Genomic DNA, 23,867 nt, shown 5'->3' on the forward strand with positions numbered 1-23,867 from the left:
CTGAGGATTTTGGGCAAGTGCCCAGCATGATTCTCAAGTTGCCAGGTTCAGGACTCGAACCATGGTTGAACATGTGGGAATCCAGTGCTTTAACCTCCAAGCCACCTGCTGACCCCTAAGATTCTTATTTATGACAGAATTCCTGGGTCAGCAGATGTCATGGTGATTAAGGTGCTAGACTCCCACATGACCAACCTTGGTTCAAATCCCGGACTTGGTGACTTGCTTTCTCTCTCTCTTTCTCTTTCTCTGGTGAGCATACATGCCCTATAGCAAATAAAAAAATAATCATAAATAAATAAAATTAAATAATTATTACAAAAAAAAAAAAAGACAGGATTCCATAGTGATCGCCTGGAATTCTGAACATCCCACATGAAACATGGAGAGAGTCCTGCCAATTCAGTCCCTCATGAATACAGTGTACTGCCATTGCTGCTGTCCCAAGGAAGTTAGCAACATTTTGCTACCTCCGCCTTCTTTGCCCTGGTGGAAACCATAGAAACATGCATAGATTATAGCAGCAGCCCTGCACAATTTCAAAAATTAATTTCTGGGATGAGATCTCTTTGGTAGGGAAAATTGAATTTTGTAACATTTCTGATTCCAAGCCACTATGTGGATTTGGATTTATAGGCAAGACTGAAATTCTCAGAATTGACTGGATTAGAAATCAGCCATTTAAAACCTTAGTTTTGCATTAAAACTCTCAAAGATATATTATAGAGTGGGACACAAAATTGCATAGCTTTAAAAAAGATAGATCTCAGGAACCAGCAGTTAGCATAATGGCTATGTCGCTGGACTCCCACATAGTCGACCACAGTTCACGTCCCGGACCTGGTGGCTTAAAACTCACGCCGGTCGCATGTGCGTGCGTGCCCAAGATCCTGAGAGGAGAATGGAGGAGAAGGGATTGTGGCGTGACCATCCCCCCTGGGGGGTGATTTCTCGCTTTCTATCTCTCTGTCTCTCTCTGTCTCTCTCTGTCTGTCTGGCAAGCGCACGTGCCCTATAGCGAAAACCTCTTCAAAAAAAAAGATAGATCTCAAGAGAAACGTCACTCTTCTAGCTAGCTGCTATAGCTCTGCCTGGGGAAACTTGCAGTTCGTCCCTTAAGGCCATTTCCGTAGAAATGTCTAAAAAGCATCACTGGTAATCATAGCTTCTAGTCATTCTCATAGAGAAGCAGGTGTATCCATGAGTTCCGGGAACCACAGGAAACAATCTCAGTTTTATTCTTTCAGTAATTCTTAAATGCTCTTATTTCTAGTGATTGAATTGGATATGTGGACTTTGTGGTCAAGCATGGCCAGCACAGGAGATTTGGCTCTTTTTAAATCCTCTCCTGACTTTTATTTTTTGTCTTTTTACTGCTGTGGAGCCCTTGGGTTCATTTGGCCATCCCAAAAGAATGGAAGCCTACTGGTGTGGGAAAAAATTTTCTTCTCTCCAGTTGTGCAACTCAGCCAAGCCACATGCAATATAGACATAAGTATTGATGATTGCCAATCCATAATGCAATCTCATTGATTAGGTATTATGATCTTCATAAGAAAAATGAAATAGCTCCTTGTCATACATTAATTGATCAGCTGAATCATCAGCTGAAGCCCCTATATGATTGGCCCCAAATTATGGTCTCCCCTTTTACCATGACACTAAGACCAGCCGGTGGTAGTTAAGATGGCTGGATACCATATGGCCAATTGTATGCTTCGAGTCACAGACGCGGCAGGGTGTGCATGAGTGCCCAAAATCCCGAGAGGAAGTTGAAGACGAGATTGTGTTATGGACATGCCCCCCACAGGGTTCTTTCTCACTTACTAGCATGCCAGCTGATTCTTGTAGGTAACTTCTCATGCTGCCTCTTCCAGTTGCTATGGCAGAGGGGTAATAGCTGCTGCATGGGTGCTCTTGGCCCAGGTTTGAAATGTCCAGGACAATGGAGTATCTTGTAATCTCAGAACAGCTTTACATTTCCAGTCTAGAGCTGCTCAGTGCATCTTCTGTGTCCAGCATGTGTTTCCAGCAACTGGGTTCAGGACTTGAACTGTGGTCAGCCATGTAGGAGTCCAGCACCTTGATCACTACACCACCTGCTGGCCCCTAAAATACTTCTTTAAAGTAAAATAATGCTAAGTGAAATAAGCCAGACTATGAAAGACAAACAACATATGTCCCCAGTTAACATAAACTGAATACTCTTACTACATGGCAGAAACTGAAAAACTCAAAAACATAGAAATAGAGACAATGGTAGATACATGAGGGAGGCAAGATGGGGTTCATGAGAATATATCTAATGGATATAACAATGCATGTAAACAAAGGAAAGAGGCTATGGGATGGTACATCATAGCACAGTAAAATCTATGTACAATTTAATACATATTTAAACAGTTTTTAATTTTACCAGAGGGTGCATGTATATACTAAAGAGAGACAGAGCAAGAGAGGAAAGGTGAAAAAGAAACCCCTTAGGGGATGATTATCTCACAATCCCTTCTCCTCCATGTCTTTCTCCATTTAGGATCTTGGGCACACATGTGCACATGCCCAGAGTGGTTTTCAAGTTCCTGGGTACAGGACTCAAATTGTGTAGTTAGTCATGTGGGATCCAGCCACTTTAACCACATGGTACTAACTACTCTCCTAATTGTTTACAGTAAATAAATAAAAATAATATGCAAAATAATGTATTTCCATTTAAATTTTAACTACAATATTTTTAAAATTTAATTTTAACATTTTTATTCATGATGTCTATAGTTCTTTAAAATTTTGCCTACTGAGCCATTTAGGAACGGGTAAAGAAGTGAAAAAAAATCATATTAAGATACTCAATTTAGCAATAAAGAAAAATTATTTTTCTAGAAAATGTGCCAGATTAACTTGTTTATAGAAAGAGGCATGATGTCAATATTATTTCCTGCCTCAGACTATTTATCTTGTTTTGCAGTCCCATTAAAATTCTAGGCAGAGCCATTAAAAACTTTTCAAAAATCAATAAATAATTTATCTCTGCAAATAAGACTCTTGCTTTCTAGGGTAGGATTAGTTTTCCAAAGCATCCAGCATTAGAATTAGCCAGGCAAATCACAGGAGTGTTTAGTTAATTCTGACAAAAAGAAGAGAAGCTAAATAGGCATTAAAAAGCAAGCCAGATGATTTTCTAACACCCAAAAGGCAGGAAATAGCCTGAGCAGACTCTCTGGGAGTGCATATAATCACACGATGACAGAGAAAAATCCCTAAATTCAGGGGTCAGCTTTGAGAAGGACACCTAGTTTCCATGTCTGCCGCTAGGAGCAAGACAAGCATGCACTAAGGGAGCAAAAACCAGTCACTGTCCTCTTGGGTACAAGAGAAGAAAGTATATGAAATTCTCTCCTTTGGTTTCATTAGAATTTTGTGTTCTTCTCTTTATGATTTCTTTCTGGGATGTATAGTGTCGATAGGAAGGAAATCTTATCAGTGCAGTAAGTAACAAGACACTCTTAGGTTGTGTAGTATGACCTGTTGCATATGGGTTTGTTGTCTTAAGTACTACCTACCTTCTTCGCATCATTGAGAATTTCTCACAGAATGCCACCTTCAGAAATATCTTGTAGCTTGACCTCTGGGAACATCTTGGACCACAAATGGATCAAATATTGCTATCAGGATCAACATTATTCTGCTTATCTTCAGTTCTTCAAGAAAAAAAAAAGCAGTTAACAATGTAAACCAGATGTCTATAAATTTCCTTCATAGGTATGTTTTGTGAAAAACACTCAGATAAATTTAATTATAACCTCTTTTCTAAGTTAGTGGTTTTTTGGCCTTTTTAGCCTTTTCCACAAACTAGGGGCAGGAAGTAGTCAGTTCATGGTATGTCAGTCACACTGTGCCAATTTGAGAAATACACAAATCTTGGTCTTTTTCTTCAAACCATAAATCTCTGAAAGTGGTTTAAAATCATTTAGTATGGTAAGATCTACTTGTTTATAATACCTGGGAAAACACTGAACTATTACACCTACCAATGAAAGGGTGAAAGCCCTCTCTCTCTGCCTCTCTCCCCTCGTCTCTCTCTCTCTCTCTCTCTTATGTGCTCACACAGGCTTTGACATTTCCACTTACCAGCTCACTCTACTGTGTATTTCTTCCCTAGAACTAGTGCTTGCTGACCTTGGATAATAGTCACTCCAAGCCGAGCCCTGTTGGAAGGTTTTCCAATGGCAACACTGTAGTCATACATGGTATTTCTATGCTGGTCTTCAGTGACACGTGATTGTATTTGATCGCTCTTAAAGCATTCATCAGGCTCTCTGTGGTCATTACTTCTCTATTCTCTCTCACACTGAGCAATAAAACCCTGGAATTGGAGATATATTCTTGGCCATCTCCATTTCTAGTCTGCTGTGTGCCAGAGTAGGCCTGTAAAACTAATGACTGGATGAATGAACAAACATTTAGATGACATAAAACAGCCTACTAAAAATATTGGAAAGACAATTTCTAAAGAGTGGCTAAATAATCATAAGCATAGTTAGATTGATTCGTGACGGTGATGGCAAAAGGCCAACATTCAATGCATTGCAACAAACAGTGACAGTGTTTGATCTCAGCAGAGAAAGAAGACAAGAGCGGCAAAGGGAATTTGGACATAAAGTCTTGAGCTATAGCATTCGGCATTGGTGAGTCTTACAGGTAGATCATGAGGCATATGTTGGATTACAGGCACATGGTTTCATTCTAATTATCTCCCTTTTCTCATAACTAAAGCGTGAGGTCATTCTAGGAATTATTTTTTAAATAGCTGAAAATGTTTTTTTATTTATTTTTATTTTTACAGATGAGGAAACTGAGATTTAATTGGTTAAAGTGAATTGCTCACGTTAGTTAAGTTAGTTAATAACTGAGCTGAGATGATAATTCTTGCATTCCAGTTTATAGCTCAATGTTCTGTGCCAGTAGCAGCAATGTTTAACTTAAAACTCAGAACTCTGAAGTCCTGAGATACGCGTAGGGCTGTTATTATAAGCAATTTTAGCCACATGCTCAGAACATATTTTCTTAGATCTCAGACTCCTACATAGTGTTATTTGTAAATAGAATAAGTTGTTAAGAATTAAAAAAAAAAGCTAAAAACTAAAAACATATGCCAGGAGGATAATTAAAGCTTTTTGAAAAACAATTAACTTCTCCAAGGGATTCTAGTACTCCTTAGAAACATGGAAAGTACTAAAGCCAGAAATTTAAAATATTGAAAATCCGTGCCAATTTGTAGATATCAAGCTTTAGAAAGGCATTAAAGCAACAGAATCCACTTATCAAAGAGATTCTTTCTGTAGTTACTTTATGAATTAACAAAGTAATTAATTAATTAGCCATATATTTACATAATGGAGGAAAAAAATAGTCATTCAATGATTTATTCAGAAAGTAATTGTTAAGCATCTGCTGTGTTTTATATTCTGGGTTCTCCATAGAAACAATGAAAAACTACGAAAAATGTATTTTCCAAATATATTTTATATAAATATATGTAAATATACAACATATATATATTGTGTGTATATATATATATATATATGCACACATATAATTTATATAACATATATCATACTATCTTCCATACTATCTCACTTTATGGAGGGTAATATGCTTTAATTTAACTCAATTGAGGTAAATTTTAATCACTATTGAAAAACACCTTAATAGCAATATATATTTGACTGGTATTTGACCAAACAGCTGAACCCTGCTCTAGTCTAGTTGCCACATAAATAAAACCATTAGAGACTGTGTCAAGGACTTTACTAAATTGAAGCACACTGGGGAACAGGTGAATTTGGAAGCCTCCAATGAACAACCAACCACAGCAACGTGAATTGTACTGATCACAGGTGCCAGAAACAAAAAGTGAGGGTACTTTGAGAAGTGATAGCTGAGAAACCTAACCCGGTATGGGAGTCGTGGTGTGGCATCTGAAAAAGTGGCACTTAGTCTGGAGCCAGAAGGCAGAAAAATGTAGTTAACCTGGCCAAGATGGGAGAAAAGATTTCCAAGCAAAGGAGAAGACCCTGAAATAGACAGGAGCAAGCTAGGATTTGGGAGAAGGCCAGCGTGATTGGACACAAAGACATCTTGTGCAAAAGAATGTTCGTTCTTCTCATGTAGACACTTTCTCAGAGAAGAGAGAGCCTTCAGGACCTTATAGATAATGTTATGATTTGCTTCTGTTACAGGATGACAGAGATTATGAAAAGTCTCTCTGTTGGCTCTGTGCCGAATGGATGAGAAGGGCTAAGAGTGGAAAGCAGGGTGGCCAGTTAGAAGACCAGATGATGGTGCAGGAAGAGGTGGGGATGGAGAGAGTTGAATTAGCTTAAATATATTTGGGGGGATGTTTAGGAGATTACGATGATTAGTTTTGAAGAGAGGTACATGTCAGGGATAAGTCCAGGATCTCAGCTTGCTCCAGTTTCAGCAACAGGGCTGTTTTGAGAGGGAAGGTGTGTTGACAGAGCCTGAGTTCGGTAGAAGCAAAGTGAACTGGAGGGACTCTGTGGCCACATGGAGAGACCTCGTAGACTGTTAGGCATGGAGCTCTCAGAGTCAAACAAGATGTCAAGAATAAGAGAAACCTGAGAAATGGTGCAAGTGGATGAGATCACATAGAGAGAGGGATCATGAAAAAAGAGGGAGGCTAAAGATCATGCTCACAGCAACACTGTGTGAAAGATCCGTTACAGAAGGATGGAAGTGCGAAGTGGCCTATGAAATGTGGACAGAGCCAACAGCTTCAAAGCCAGCACAGCTGTGTCTTTTTCTGCCTTTCCTCTCCAGTCATCTCCCTAGTCACAGCCAGGTGAGCTTTTCTACTTTTCAGGACTCAGGTGAGCAGTTTGGGCCCATCTCAATAATCTGGGATAATCTACCAAGCTCAAGAGTTTTAGCCTTAATAGCATTTATATTTTTCATTCCCTTTTGCCATGTAACATGATGTATTAACAAGTTCCAGAGATTTGAACATAGGCATCTTTGGGGGACCATTATTGTTCCTGCTACAAAACAATTATGCAGAACCTCCTGAGAGGTCACAGAAGACAAAAACTAAATGTTGTCCAATTAGATGTAACAGATGAAATAAATGAGAGCGATTACAGTAGTTTGGCTGAGAAATTAAATTAGAAAAATGACAAGTAGGTACTTTTCTCAAGAAATTTGTGGGTAAGGAATCAGGTCTTGAAACCCACTTAATCATATTATAATCGGAGAATTACTGACTCTATCTGAGATTTCCTTAGTGGAGTAAGAATTTCACTTCCCCCCCACCGTCAAAATCTCTTATTTAATCCAGAGTATCTGAAAAAAAAATGACAAAATAATTAACAATAATAATCCAAAATAAAATCTGGAAAATTCTTGTTAACCGAGGAAATGAAACTAAGATAAATAATTTATGTTTTGAAACCTTTGACATTTATTTCAGTTTTTAAAAATGGTAATGAACATGTGGTTTTAGATACATGTGTTCCAGGGCAGTTAATCATCTAATAAGTGTGCCTCTAATAAGCATTCACTAATGGCATGATATTGGCAAAGATAATGCTGCCTCTGAAGCCAGAGACTTCAAAATAATAGCTATGCGAGTGAGGGTTGTACTTAAAATGAGAATCAGTGCTAATATTAAGGAAAAAGCAAATAAAATACAAAAGGAATAAAATGTTCTAATATTTATAAATAAACAAATAAAGACATAATAGCAAACACGATTGAGTGACTGACTTATTCCTGGCACTGTTGTGTTATAGATTACTTGATAGTACCTTACCTCACTTCGTAGTTAAAATGCTTTTACAAAGTAGGTGTAATTACTGTCCCCATTTCTTTTTTTTTGTTTTGAAATATTTTATTTAATTTTAGTTATCTTATTATTTTAAAATCTCCAGAGGGGACACACACACAGAGGTAGAGAGAAAGAAATGGAAAGTGAGAAAGCAAGTCTCCAGGTCTGGGACTCAAACCATGGTCGGCCATGTGGGAGACCAGTGTCCCTAACCAGCATGCCACCTACAAGTCCCATGGTCCCCATTTCTGAACTGAGGTAACTGAGACCATGACATTAGAACTAGAGCTTCACTCTAAACAACCTACTAATTTCAAACTATTGATAACAATAGGTAGCACCCAGCACTTACTGTATACCTGTTTTCTTTATAGACATAAATCATTACATTTCACAGCAGCCCTATGAAGTAGGCATTTTCACACCATCTTACAGGTGAGGAAACAGAGGCACAGAGAGATGAAATCCCACATTTAGTAAATGGCTGAGCCAGATAGACTAGACCCTTAGTCCATAAAATCTGGAAAATTCTTGTTAACCGAGGAAATGAAACTAAGATAAATAATTTATGTTTTGAAACCTTTGACATTTATTTCAGTTTTTAAAAATGGTAATGAACATGTGGTTTTAGATACATGTGTTCCAGGGCAGTTAATCATCTAATAAGTGTGCCTCTAATAAGCATTCACTAATGGCATGATATTGGCAAAGATAATGCTGCCTCTGAAGCCAGAGACTTCAAAATAATAGCTATGCGAGTGAGGGTTGTACTTAAAATGAGAATCAGTGCTAATATTAAGGAAAAAGCAAATAAAATACAAAAGGAATAAAATGTTCTAATATTTATAAATAAACAAATAAAGACATAATAGCAAACACGATCGAGTGACTGACTTATTCCTAGCACTGTTGTGTTATAGATTACTTGATAGTACCTTACCTCACTTCGTAGTTAAAATGCTTTTACAAAGTAGGTGTAATTACTGTCCCCATTTCTTTTTTTTTGTTTTGAAATATTTTATTTAATTTTAGTTATCTTATTATTTTAAAATCTCCAGAGGGGACACACACACAGAGGTAGAGAGAAAGAAATGGAAAGTGAGAAAGCAAGTCTCCAGGTCTGGGACTCAAACCATGGTCGGCCATGTGGGAGACCAGTGTCCCTAACCAGCATGCCACCTACAAGTCCCATGGTCCCCATTTCTGAACTGAGGTAACTGAGACCATGACATTAGAACTAGAGCTTCACTCTAAACAACCTACTAATTTCAAACTATTGATAACAATAGGTAGCACCCAGCACTTACTGTATACCTGTTTTCTTTATAGACATAAATCATTACATTTCACAGCAGCCCTATGAAGTAGGCATTTTCACACCATCTTACAGGTGAGGAAACAGAGGCACAGAGAGATGAAATCCCACATTTAGTAAATGGCTGAGCCAGATAGACTAGACCCTTAGTCCAATTCTCTCCTCCAGTAGCCAAAAGATGATATTTTTTGAAATTCTCTCATGTAGACAGTGTTTTCTCAAACATTGCTACTGTTTTTTTAAGTATTTAATTTTTTAAGAAATAATTTTAATGTGCTAGTCAGCTTTTTCCTCTCTGAACGTCACCTTAGCTTTCTCAAGCATAAATGAGGAACTCGTTGATCTATGAAGTATCTCTCAGCTGCACAATTCTATGAACTAAATGCTCCCAGTGTCATGTACCAACATTTCTTCTTTTGACAATTCTTTATTGTTCTATTTTTATGTGTCAGGAATTATGCTACATTTTGCTATTGTAATGCTCAATAACCATTTCTAATAAACATTTACTGAGTACTTGCAACATATTTGGTGCTGTTGTGAGTGCATTACTTGGTTTATTTTTTTTAATCTTCACACAAGCTTTACTTTTAATTACAATTGCTCTTTTATTTCACCAATGAAGAAACTGAACTTAGAGATGCTTAGAAATCTTATTAAAGTCACACGATCAGTAAATGGTAGAGCTGGCATTAAACCCAGGTTGCCTCACTCTAAAACAGAGTCTATCTCCTTGCTACTTCCTCTAATGTTTCTTGTTTTGTTCTGTTTTTATTTTATTCTGTGTTTTAGATTTTTGCCATAGCATGCATGCACTCATTTGAGAGAAAGGAAGAGTCAAAAATCACCCTACCACCACCAACCTGAGGAGATGACCTCATAGCAACCCCTTCTCCTCCATTCTCCTCTTGATATTTTGGGGCACACATGCAGGCACACATGCCTGGTGTGTTTTTCAAACCTCTAGGTCTAGGACTCAGCATTAAGGAGTTGGCCATGTGGGATCTAGCACCTGAACCACCATGTCACCTGCTGACCCATTTTTTTTCTAATGTTGTGGGTACCATATCTAAAGTGTAGAGTTTGAGTAGATCATTTGGTCTGCATATTAGAATGTAAAATGAGGAGAAATAAGTGACATGTCTGTCTAAAATCCTATCTTTCTGACCTACCCACACTTAAAACTTTCACTTGAGTTTTTCATATAAAGTCCAAAGGAAGGACCAAGTTAAAATATGCCTAGAGGGAGTGATGATTTAATCACTCATTCCTGAGAAGTGTAAACAGATTAGTTCACTTGCAACTAATAAAAGTCAGAATTCTGAAGGAATAAACATAGGGTATCTGAGTTTCAGGCAAAGCTTCTAGAGCTTTGTTTTTTTGAAAAAAACATTTTATTTTAATTTATTTTATACATTCAATCACTATATATTTCTTAGATTATAAAGTGAATTTGCCAACATGAATATACTTCACACCAATCCAGTTGAGAGTACTATACATGTTGTCATCAACAGATAATGATCCATTTCAGTGTCCCATAAATGTATTGCCTATTTTTCTCCTTAATGTCTTTCCTTAGACTCTCCTTCTGCACCCTCTTTCCACACTATATCCAGTACCTATTACCATTTTCCATGTTTCTATATCCTCTAATATTTCATGTTAAGACATAGAGTGCAAAAAGTCGGTATATTAAGTGGAGACATGTCTCTCCTTCATAGTCTGACTTGCTTCATTCAGCAGTAAACTTTACATAATTTTCCACTTTCTATCAAAATCCAGGATCTTATTTTTTTTTTAATGGCTGAACAGTAGCCCATAGAGTATATGTGCCTTTTTCAATCCATTCTATTCATGAATATGACTGAAAACTGGGTCAAGCATCACCAGATATCGTGTGTGTGTGATTGTGTGTTTCTGTGTGTATGAGAGAGAGAGAGAGAGACAGCAAGAGAGAGAAAAAAAACTACATATGTGTGCATGTATGGTGACCTCAAATAGCTAAGGGATTGTACAGTGTTAAGCATCAAATTCTAGAGAAAGTAGATTATATAAAGGAAGAAACAGACAATTGCTTATAAGAAGGTTTAAAGAAAAAAAAAAAGATTCACTCTATAAGCCTGTCTTAATTTGACTGCAAACTGAAGAGTTTGGGGCTGCTCTCCACTTAGGAAATTTCTAGGAACACTAATGTAGTGGGAAATGACCATAACAGAAGTGTGGGCTGAGAAGGCTTGTGAGATCTTCTAGTCTAAACTTTGACCTCTGCACAATTCCCTTGAATTACCTCAGTCATTATTTGGATCCCATTTTTAAGGTCAGCCCAGAATGACAGTCTGCAGTCTTCATTCCAGTGAGTGGCTGTATTCACTATCTAAGAAGTCATTTCATACCTAAATCCTTCTATGTCAGCCTAATCTCCAGCCTGTCTTTGAGAAGGATTAAAAAAGGGGCCGTATCACCTTCCACCTAGAAGAACTTAATATTCTAGAGCTGCCACTAAATTACTTCATAATCTCTCTCTCTTCTATGTGATTTCTTTAGTTCTTTCCATTTATCCTTATTTGTTTGGTTTTCTTTCTAAACCATGTATCTGACAACACAGCAGAAGACCAAGTATCATGTATGAGACTCACCGTATTTGTGCAATTCAGAAAATAACCACCACTTAATGTTACTTAGAAGAGAAGTACTATTTATACCCATGGTAGGACTAGGATTTTGTGAATAGTAAGCAAATCCCACCCCCCCCAAAAAAAATTAGCATTCCTTGCATGTCTCTAAGACGACTTCTATTTTTGTATTTCCGGGCCTTAGTTTTTAATGACCAAGACAGTAATGATAATAACATTTTCGTAAAGTGCTTTTGTGGGGATGAATCAAATATCATTTGAGAATGTTTAATATATCATTAATATTTTGAATACCATTAAGGAATCATAAAACTTAAATCTGTGACCGTGTGCAACAGATATTAATGAAGAGTGAATACATCATTCTTATTAATCACCATTTTCAATTGCTGGAATTATCTAAACTTTCCTATGTTGTTCACAGGAATGTGACCTGGAATAGTTTAGCTATCCCAGATACACACTGCTCACCAGAACTGGAAGAAGGCTACCAGTGTCCGCCAGGATTTAAATGCATGGATCTTGAAAATCTGGGACTTAGCAGGCAAGAGCTGGGCTACAGTGGCTTTAATGAGATAGGTCTGTTTTACTGGTAAAACACATTTTAGTTTCTATTTTATACTGTTTATAAAATGAAGAAAGTAATCTTATAACTGATATTTCATGATATGACTGCCTACTTCTGTGCTGTATTATATCTTGCTTTACTTGACACTCTCCTATACAGACTGTGTCTGTACTTAACAATGCCTCTACAGAGTTCAAGTTTTCCTTTTAGAATATTTTGATTCTTAATCGCAGCATCTAAAGTTATTCGTTACTTGAGTAACTTTATTCACTACTTGAATAAGGCTCAGGTTGTTGACTCAACGATTAACAAGGCTTTGCATCCTTCTACCTTGTAACTACACCCTAGTAAGCAAGGTAAGTCTTAAGAACTGATGGAGAAATGATGACTTTCTGAGAGTTGAATATGGCCCTGGAACAGAAGACAGCTAGTGAAATACCTAATGAATATGCATCTACTATGTGATAAGTGATGATAAATGCTTGTACACGAATACAGTGTGCTCAAACGTATGCCTTCCTCCTTGGCTTTGGCTTTTTCTTCTATGTGCTGAAATGTGCTGTTACACATGTAATGAAAGAACTTAGCACCTGTTATTTAGCTGATATTACTGTATGTGTTACAATTCTAAGCAAGTTGAACATATTTTCACTAGTAAGGCAAAAACTCATGGAATGGAATTGTAAACAATTATTTTATGCTTTGTTTTAAAAAATGTTAGTGGCTTTTTTTCCCCTTAAAATTTCAAGGCCACTGTCCCCACTTAATATATACCGAGTGTCTGTCTGCACTCTATGACTGAAACTAATTGTCTAAAGGATATAGAAACGCTGTATATAGATGTAAATACCAGATATAGTGTGTGTGAAAGAGGAGGGTCTAAGGAAGGACATTTAGGGGAGGGACAGGGAGGAAAAGCATTAATGGCACAAAGAAGTGTGGTATTAATCTGTTGAAGATATTTCATAGTTTTATCAACAGTACTAGGCAGAAATGTTCACCTGTTTAAATGTCCATTTTGTAAGACAAATAATAATATGATTGAATGTATGGAAGAAAATGAAATGAAAAAAAATAATAAAAGGAAAAAAAATTATTAAAAAAAAATTTCAAGGCCAGGTGTATTTACGAAAGTTCTGGATACCTTTACTCATGGCCTAAGAGAAAAATATTTTGATAATGTGGCAGGATGGTTGTGCTCTTTTGGAAGTCAGATTTATTTCCTGACTTCTGACGTGGTTCCCCACTGAGTGGGCAATGACACGATAGTGGAATCCACAGCCAAAGATGAGTGTCAGCCCCTGTCATTTCTGGACAACAACTACTGCAACACAGTAAAAAGACCTGCCTACAGGAGGAAAAGTAGCTGCTAATCCCTGTTCACATGCTGGCCTTCAGTCCCTAGCAGAATGATGGTTTAAGGAAGTCTGGGCTAAGATTACGAATATTGAAAGGTTTTACTTTGAAGAATGCCTTCATTATCTGTGAATTTGTAGTTTTTAGGTAGACTATAACACTGAACATGGGCTGCAAGTCACAAATAGATTTCTTTTTCAAAAGTCAGTTTTGTAAATAAGACCCTTAATTTTTATTCCTGTATTTTAATACGCCTTCCTTTTGCATTTCTAACATTGCATTTAGGTAGTGTTCTTCTCTCAGTTTTGACCAGTGATACTGTTTTCTATTTCACATGAATGTAGGCGCCAACTGATATAAAGCATTTCAATTTGCTTTGCTTAAACTTACTTTGCTTTTTAATCAATCTTAAATCCTTGTCTCTTTCTCAAAAGTACAAAGGCCTCATACAGATTTTAACGGTGACTTTAAAGCATGAACAAGACATTATGAACGTGCTGTGGGAGATGAGATATATGGATTTGGTAGACTGTGTGGAACAAGCTCCAGCAATCCTACCACCTGGGCACAGCTAGAATGCATGGCTTTTAAGAGCCTGTAGGTCTTTCTTTTCTAAGCTAATTAGGTATATTCACACCTCCTATGACAAGTGGCCACCATTCAAGGGCTAAGGCTGCCTTAGTCCAAAACCCTCCAAAATCATTTTGCTAAATCAAATCAGTGTCCATTTTAATGCAGCAATTGTGCTTAAATTCAAAATTTACAAGATGTTTGATTTTGTTCATCTTTCTTTGCTGAGACTTGTAATGGCTTCAATTAATATAGGATATAGTTTTTCTTGGGTGAGTCTTGAAAGACCCAATTCTAGGAGAGATTCTCTAAAAGCAGTAGACAGTCACTGAAGTAATTTTTTTTTTTTTACTGTACTATTGATTTGCACATTTATCTGCCTAGGATTTAAGCTGCTTAAAAACAGAAGTGCATCTTTTCATCTTCATGTCTACAGGGACCAGTGAAATGCCTGGCTCAGAGGGAGGCTTCTGTAAATATTTACTAGTGGACAGAACAAAGTGTATGTCCTTTAAATTCATTGGCAACCAGTCATGTTTGTGTTAGGAGGTAGACCCACAATGCAGAATTAGGTTGTTTTCTTGTTCTTTCCCCTGATTTTGTGTTTGTATTGGCAGTATACACTGTTCCTCATTACTTTCTTTTCTATACATACTCAGTCTAGTCTGTTTGCTTCTTTTTCTCAAATGGTGACTGAACACATCATTGGGTTATGACTCATGGTTAGATAATGAAATGCTGACTTTGTACTCTAATCCAAAAAAAAATTAAATGGTCACTATAGTTTAGATTGAAATGGATAGCTACTTCTTGAGATTATGTATCTCTGTGGATATGCAAACTGTAGTGTTTTAGGAAATTATTTTAAAAATTTGTAAAGGAAATAAAAGTCAAAAGTGAGGCAAAGAAATTATTTTATTAGACATATGTTATCATGTTTTTATGAATTCAGCTGAATTTAAAACATAATTAGGTGTCTTGTTATGCATACACATTTAGCCAAAATACTTGTATGTGTAAGAATTCATGATTAATTTTAAAAGAACACATTTTCTTTCTTTACTAATCAAATTACCATGCAGTGTATTAAATGTCAACTCGTTTGTAAAATTTAGCTTATAATTAGCTTTAGGTCTCAATAAAATATAACACTGATGATGTTGAAAACCTCAAATTTTAGAACATATTAAAAACCAAAATCACTAAATACAATAAATTTCAAAGTACCCCTATGGAAAAATTGTAAAGACATCACTGACCTTTCTATCTCTAAAATCATCCAAACATCAAAGACACTGCGAAACAAAAATTCAATGTCCTTAAGTAAGGATTCTAAAAAAACATATAACTATGAGGCCAACAGGTGGCATACTGGGTTGCTGGAGTGCTAGTCTCCCACATGGCCAACTGTGGTTCAAGTCCCAGACCCAGCTCTTGAAATTAATGCTATGTGTGTCTGCGTATGTGCCCAAAATCCCTAGAAGAGAGTAGAGGAGGGGAGATTGTGGCATGGCCATCCTCCGGGAGGGTTGATTTCTTACTTTCTCTCTCTCTGTCTCTGTGTCTCCGGCAAGTGCATAAGCTCTATAGCAAAAAAAAAAAAAAAACATTCTCAACCTCACTTTAACAAAAACAAACAAACAAACAAACAAACAACAAAAATACCATGTAACTATCAATATAAACCACAACATCAGACATCAGGAGATATAGCATCTAACAGAAAACTTTCTGAAAGGATTCTGGTTGCTGTGGATCTCAGACACCAGAGAATACTGACATTCTAAAGTAACTGATGTTTCTGATGGTGCACTGCAGTTCCCTCCTGGGTCAGGCAGTCAGCATACAAATTGACTGTGGGAACTTTGTGGGACTCTTTGTGGCATCATGAAATAGAAGCCCTCTTTCTTGTAAGCAGCTGGAGAGACAGAGTGGAGGACAGAAAATTGTGATGGGTTCAAATGCTGCTGATCTGAGTTGCCTAGGATGAAGCAAAGCTAAACCGAAGGTCTTCAAATCTGGCTATATCTTTTTATTCACCTGGGAATCTTTTAAAACACACCAATTCCCAAGTACCGTTTCCTGGTGTATTAGATCAAAATCTAAGAGTGATTGGTTTGGATGGTTTCTAATAGCTCTTCAGGTAGTTATAATGTGTGTGCATGTAGAGTAGTGAGACATTGGACTGAAGCAACAGAAATATACACACACAAACACTTACACACGCATACACCCCTTATAAAAACCTTCATTATCTTTGTCTTAGTCCTTTCCTGATGTTATGACAAAATGTCATAGACCCTTAGGTACCCAATGAAAGACATTTATTTCTCATGGTTCTGAAGCTTGAAAAATTCAAGATCGAGACATTGGCAGACTCCATTTCTGGTAAGGTCCCACCTTCTGATTAGGAGATAGAATAGTTCCTTCTAGCTGTGCCCTCAAATAGTAGAAAGAGCAGGAGTCTCTTCTGAGCCTCTTATTTAAATACGCTGATGCTATTCACGAGAAGCCCACCTTCACGTCCTGATCACCTCCCAAGCCTTACCTTCTAATGTCATCTCTTTGGGAGCTGTGATTTCAACATATACATCTTGATGAAAACATAAGCATTCAGTCCATTGCACTATCCCCAACAACACCCCACTCATAGTCTACATGAAACAGTGACAAATATCTGGGGTTTGTTTTAGAGGTTTTTGTCTTAGAGAGCATGTGCATGCTGGAGAGAGACAGAAACAAAATTAGTGAGAGAGAAAGTGAGAAATCACCTCCCCCAGGAGGAAAGGCCATGTCAATCCTTTCTCCTCCATTCTCTTCCCAGGATCTTGGGTGTGCCAACATATGCACCTGGTATTTCAAGCCCTGTGGTTAGGGCTTGAACCATGCTCGGCCACGTGGGAATCCAGCAATGTAAATGCTACACCATCTGCTGACCCCAGTATCTGGGTATTTAAAAAAAATGATTTCAAATATGAGGATCAGTCAAAAGGAGTCAGGACCATATCTATAAAAATGTACTTTGAGTACATGCAAAACTGAAAAAAACATTTAAGATATCTAACCCATTAAAAAGCTTTGCAGGAAAAAAAATTGTCTTGAATATGCAGATTAAAAAGGTACAACTTGTCTCAGTAAATGAACACAGAGCAATCACTTATGAGACGTGTCTTAGTAAATTTGCTGGAACCAAAGCTGAAGAAAACATCTACTGAGCATTGAGAAAAAAATGAACAAGTGGGCTCTAAAAGCGACATCATAGAATCCTGTAACTTCACATCAATATTCATCTCTAGGGTTTAATGATACAGTACTCATAAACTACTTAAGGAAAGAATGGGACAAACTTTTTGTGAGTATTTTTGAAGAGACAAGCACTTAGAAGCTATATTTTACATGAACTTTTCTTGGAGACATTCAACCAGTTCAGAGTGACTGGGCATGAGCCTGTCTCTAGTATGTATTGGCTGGAATGACAAAGCTAGTACAATTGTAGGATTTAATAGAATATGATGTATTATAGATTATGATTGTGTGGAAAACAGGAGAAGAACAATGCGGGAACTAGTGTAGTGATATTGATGTTCTTAACATGTATACCTAGTAGTAAAAAAATGTATCTTCTATACAGTATGGGAGATACACAATAGGGATATCAATATATACATGCTTGTCATAAGAATGCATCTTCAAGTCAAAAATACTGGCTTTTGAAGTAATTTAGAACTCACAATAATGTTAGCTATGACCACATCCCAGAAAATCATTTCCATCTGAGTAATAATGTTGAAGTCCATTCTAACTAAGTCTTGATTGTATTTCTCGAAGGAAATATAACAGTGTACTTTTATACCTGAATAAATACATGCTATTTGCTGTAGTTACTTTAAAGTGAGATAAGCAGGTGACTTCTGCATGGTAGCATTTGCTAGAAGCACAATTCAAAGGAATGACCCTGGAGTTTAGTCAAGGATCTACTATATACTAGTTTACTGGCCTTAGAAAAGTAATTTACCCCTTTTATTTCAATTTTCCTATATGACAGATGGGTAAGTGGCAGACCTACCTTATGAGGTTGATGTGAAATGTAATTGAGAAACTACACGTAGAACTGTGTTTATCACAGAGCAAACACACGATGTATGAGAAATGGGACATGCAGTAGCATGGGAGAATGGGAATGTGTCTCTATGTTATCAAGAAAAAAAATATGACAACGCTAATAAGGGAAGGCATCGGACCAGATGGTGTCGCAAGGTAAAATGCAGTGATCTGCAACACAATCCTAGATGGGAAGGTTCTCAGTTTAAGTCAGGAGACCTCCCTGAGTATTCTGGGTACATACTTACCCATGATCCAGGCCTGGCTGGAGCCTGGAGGTGGATGAAGGTGTGGAGACCCTGTTAGGGGCTCCCTCTCTCTCTTTCTTTCTCTTTCTGTCTTTCCTGCTCATGGAAGAAAGAAATAAACCTTAGAAAAAAATATGAGGAGACAGGACATTGATGCTTTTGAATTAACAGACCACTGTCTGATCTTACTCTCTTTTACTTGCCATAGTTTAGTACTCGGGTTGCTCAGGAGCATACACGGGACAGAAGTAGAACAGGCAGGGGCAAAGGTACTATTAACCTTACATCATGCCTGTGTTAGCTAACATCCCCCATGTCATTTGGTTCTAATCAATGTGGAACATTCTAAAAGACAGATATTTGATGTTGTTTGTTCTTCATTCAGTAATTATTATTCTCTTGCCACTCTCAAAATTATCCTCACTTCTGTGCTTTGTCTGTCTTCCTAAAACCTTATCAACATTTGCCCTGTGCCACTGACTTTTCCATTTCACAAAGCTTCACACACATATTTGGGTTTATTTATTTATATGTTCCTATACATCTGCATTTGTGACCCCTGGCTTCAAGCCACACTGTATCTTTCAACAGGCACTCCTTCCACAGAGCCTAAGAAAAGCATCTTTTGGGGCCTTGGGCAAAAGTACCGCCAAACTATTTCTTGTACATTTCCAGTACTCAGGGTCTGGCCTTCTCTAATGCCCTGGACCACAAGGCAACTGAGGTGCTGGTTATTTATGTAGCTCTTTGTTCCACTTACACACCTTTAACCTTTACTTCCAGGAACCTCTTCTATGGCTTATTTTTAAGGACTTACAACACACCTTCTCTCTGAGATATTAACCCTTGCACATAAGATACCATCCCATTCCCATGTTCCAAGCCTACTGAGGAATATACATTATCGAAAGGACATATGGGAAGATTAAAAAACGTGTTTATCTGGCATTCCAATTCCTTGTTGGGTGTGCATGTGGAGGCGGGTGGTGATCACAGTGGAAAGGTTAAGGAATATGCCCAATGCTCAGAAAACATTACAGAGGTGAAACAAACCAAAAAAAAAAAAAGAAAATCAGCTTTTTGGTTTTAATTAACTTAGCCTACTTGGAAAATGTGATCTACTTTGAATTTTCTGAATTGTTACCTATTTTCAGCCTCTTCTTCCTCTGTGCTCTCCTATGTATCCTGATAACATAGAGATACATTTCTATGTTCATGATCATTTGGGCATTCATTCTGAGACATGAAAGAGGAGACATTGATTTTCTGTAATAGCACAAAAAATGAAATGACAGGAATTTAGAGCTGGAAATGATTGTGCATTATCATGTAATTTGCTCACACCATTCTGGGGGAAAACTGAGCATAGCCGAAAGCAGTTAGTTACAGAGCTCTCCAGCATAGTCACTGTGAAGCACACTTCTTAGTAGTTACAGATGCCCATGGTAACTTGCTGTCTCCTTAAAACCTTTTCAAAACTCAGATAAGTGTTTGATTAAGAAGAAAAGTTTTAGCTTGCAAAGTTTAATTGTCTTTTAGTTTTGTAGTGGAATGTTAGTTTGCTCATTTTAGGTGAGACGGAGTGAGAGGACCACTGTCCAAATGAATAGGATTTGCCAGTTAGAAAAAGTTCTATCATGCATCAGGAAGAAATCATGGTTAACACCAGTCAGCAGACAATTTATTTATCATAATCTTTCAAAAGAAGGTAAAACTCATCTTCTGGTACAGAAGATGAGTACAAAACTAATGGAATAATTATATTGTCAAGTGAAAAACAGAAGATCCAGTTTGGATGAAATGACTCAATAAATGTCATTTGATGAAAAAATTCATCCTGAAAAATCACTTAGGAAGTAAATAAGTTTTATTAAGTTTTGTAATAATAAGAATAAAATAAGAGGAGCAGGGCCAGCATATGGCATGGCAGTTAAGGTGCTGGACTCCTACAAGGTCAACTGCAGTTTGCGTCTCTGACCCAGCAGCTTGAAAATCACACCAGGTACATGTGTGTGCATTCATAAAATCCTGAAAAGAGGAGATTATGGTGTGGCAATCTCCCCAGGGCTGATTTCTCACTTTCCCTCTCTCTCTCTGTCTCTGTCTCTGTTTCTCTCTCTAGCAAGTGCATGCGTCCTATGGCAAAAAAAAATTTTTTTTTAAATAGACAAAGGAAAAGTCCTATAGTCTAGTGGTTAAAGGGGCCAGATACCACATAGTCAGCCATGTTGTTGGAGTCCTGGACCTGGCAGCTTCAAAAACATGCTGGATGCATGTGCATGCATGCCCCAAACCCTGACAGGATAGAAAAATGGAGGAAAAAGAACTACAATCTAGCTGCATCTTACGGGAAGGAGGTGCTTTCTCTTCCTCTCTCTCTCTGTCACTCTTTCTCTGTTAAGCACACATGGTCTCTCTCTCTCTCTCCCTGTCTGTCTCTCTTTCTCTCTCTGGTTAGCACACATGCTGTCTGATAAGTTTAAAAAAAATGAAGAAGAAGAAGAAAAGATAAGAACCTATTTTTAAAATCCAGAATGAATTAAAACTGAAACCATTCATATCAGGGGAACCCTATGAACAAGATCAAACTGTAAATCAGGACATTCTGAAAAGAACTAATAGAAATGGCATTTAAATAATATGTGCTATTAATACTAAAAAGACCATATATAGTGGAGTACTTTCCCTATTCTTTATGTACAGTAATCAAAGGTAAAGCCTGAAAATAATGAACACTGTTCTATGGTGACTAATCATCCAAAGAACTGTCTTTATTTCTGTAATTACTATCATTACTTATGACAACTACTACTCTCGTTTATTGATTGCTTATTATGAATCTGGCACTAGATGAAAGGTTTTCCTCCATCCCATTGTGTGTGCTTTTTCTTAATTGCTAAAGGGCACACATGCTCACCAGAGAGCGACAGAGAAACAGAGAGAAAGAGACAGGAGAAATAGAGAAAGTGCCCTCTATAGTGTCAAGATTTGGGGCATACATGCCCTTGCACCTGGTGTGTTTTTCAGGTCACAGGGGGCCTAGATTCTAACCTCAGTCAGTCATGTGGGAGCTGGCTCCCTTAACCACTAGCCTATGGCATAAGTCCCATCCATCTATTGTGTTTTAATTTTAAAAAACTCCATAAAGTATCATTATCCCTAATGGCTAAGTGAGGAGAACACAATGAGAAAGAATTAACTTGTCCTTATCACACACCAGCCACATTTGGAAGCCAAGTCTTGTTCTGTCCTGTGTGCTCTCAGGTGACAAACTATATGCTCTCTATGAAGTCAGCCCTGAGGAGCCTTTATTTATGTCGCTTGTCAGGACAGTTGGTCCATTATAGCGTTCATTATGACAGTGGTGGGTTTATGTAGTGCAGCGTAATGACCTGGCAGCCATCTTTGATGTCTCCTCTTATCCGAAGTCTTCAGGACAGAGGATTGGGTGTGAGGAAGGGTAACTTCCACTACAGTCCAGGGCTCCTCAATAGGTTGGTCTCTGGCTTCCAACCTGGTCTTCAGTATTCTGTGTGACAGAGTTGATACATGATATATGTTAGTTGAATTTAAGACTAACTATAAAACATATACCTCGGAGGAGGCAGTGAAGTTCTACAAGGTAATTTATTGAGCTGTAGACAAATGAGGAAGAATTAATACAATGGCAACAAAAACTAGCACATACTCCTTTTGATACAAAATTAGATGGTAGACATATAGTCTAGAAATGTGGGAGAGAATAGAAAACAAGAGGAAAATATATTTACTTGGCATATTTAAGTCAAGTTTATATTTATTCAGAAGTAAATTTAAAACTCCCTAAGATATATTACATGAAAGTAGACTGCAAAAAGTTTATAGAAAAAAAAAGTATGAGTTTACTTTGGTGCAAAATTTTTGAAATTCATGTAAAGTTTTCCCATAATATGAATTATCCATGAACTTTTTGAAGACTCCTCATATGTAGTTTAAAGCTGTATGCATTAATTTCTCCTGTGTAGTTGAATTTACTTTTTCAGTCATTTTGAGATATAAATATTTAATTTTGCTTTTTAAGTTACCACAAATTAATCCACAATGTTACTTAAGATGATTTTGAAAATGCATGTCAGTTCATTTCTCTATTAGAGAGGTGACATTAAAAGGATTCTTTTTTTTTTTTTTCCATAAGATGCATTCACTTGCCCAGAGAGAGGAACCCCCTTCAGGGTGAGGATCACAGCTCAATCCCTTCTCCTCTGTTCTCTCAGGATTTGGGGCATGTATGCACACGCGCCTGGCATGATTTCCACACCTGGCATGATTTTCAAGCTGTCAGGTTTGAGACTTGACATGGCAGTTGACCATGTAGGAGTCCAGAATCTTAACCACCATGCCACTGCTGGCACTGATAAAGGTATTTATTTATTTATTTATTTATTTATTTTTCTTTGAGAAAGAGAGATTTTTTGCTATAGAGTGCGTACACTCACTGGAGAGACAGACAGAAGGCAAAATATCACACCCTAGATTTCATGGCCAGACCATAATCTCTTCTTCTCCATTCTCCTCTCAGGATTGGGGCACTCACGCACATGTACCCAGCATGAGTTTTAAGACGCTGGGTCCAGGATTCAAAGCGTGGTCATGTGGGAGTCCAGCGCCTTAATCACTATACCATCTGCTGGCCCCAAAAAGCTTTTATAGCATTACAAATTGTAATGGACACTAGAGACAAGTGGAAAGAGAGTGTGGGAGGGGAAGAGCATAGAAAAGAAATTAGGGGGAAACAGGAGAGGTAAGACATTTGTGGGACGCAGATAAGGTTTATTATCTGTTGACCAGGATATGTGTAATAGTATCAACTGGGCAGGACTGAAGTGTATATCATGCTGGGTAAAGTCTCTTCACTATCTAAACTATGAATAGCGATTTAATGCAGGAATCATTATTAAAATTAATAAAAATAAAATTAAATATGTTTCCTATAAAATATTAGGCGGAAAGCTATAGGTCATCAACTTCACAGAAGTTGAAATGTGAATTTTGGAAGGTTATATGAATTTAAGTTGATGATTTGTAATCTTTGTAAATTTTCTAGCAGTGATAAGCTAAAAATTTGGTCCTTAAAAAAATATGAAAAATTGCCCTGAATGAGCCTGCCAGATCTTATATCCTTTCATCTCACTTCTGGAAAAGGCCATTATGGTTATTGAAATGTGAGACTGGTACTTTAAAATAAATATATATA

At 37.3% G+C, this 23,867-nt stretch overlaps 1 protein-coding gene across 1 annotated transcript in view; it reads left to right on the forward strand.

The window, feature by feature from the left end:
* The window catches only part of NALCN (sodium leak channel, non-selective), a 351,304-nt gene that overhangs the window by 38,658 nt on the left and 288,779 nt on the right, over positions 1-23,867 (forward strand). Inside the window, exon 6 of the mRNA XM_006141515.2 lies at positions 12,216-12,370. Within this exon, the coding sequence (XP_006141577.1) occupies positions 12,216-12,370 (155 nt within the window). The remainder of the gene's footprint in view (positions 1-12,215; positions 12,371-23,867) is intronic.

The sequence above is a fragment of the Tupaia chinensis genome, unplaced genomic scaffold (assembly GCF_000334495.1).
Source record: "Tupaia chinensis unplaced genomic scaffold, TupChi_1.0 Scaffold000057_1, whole genome shotgun sequence".
Taxonomy (NCBI): Eukaryota; Metazoa; Chordata; class Mammalia; order Scandentia; family Tupaiidae; genus Tupaia; species Tupaia belangeri.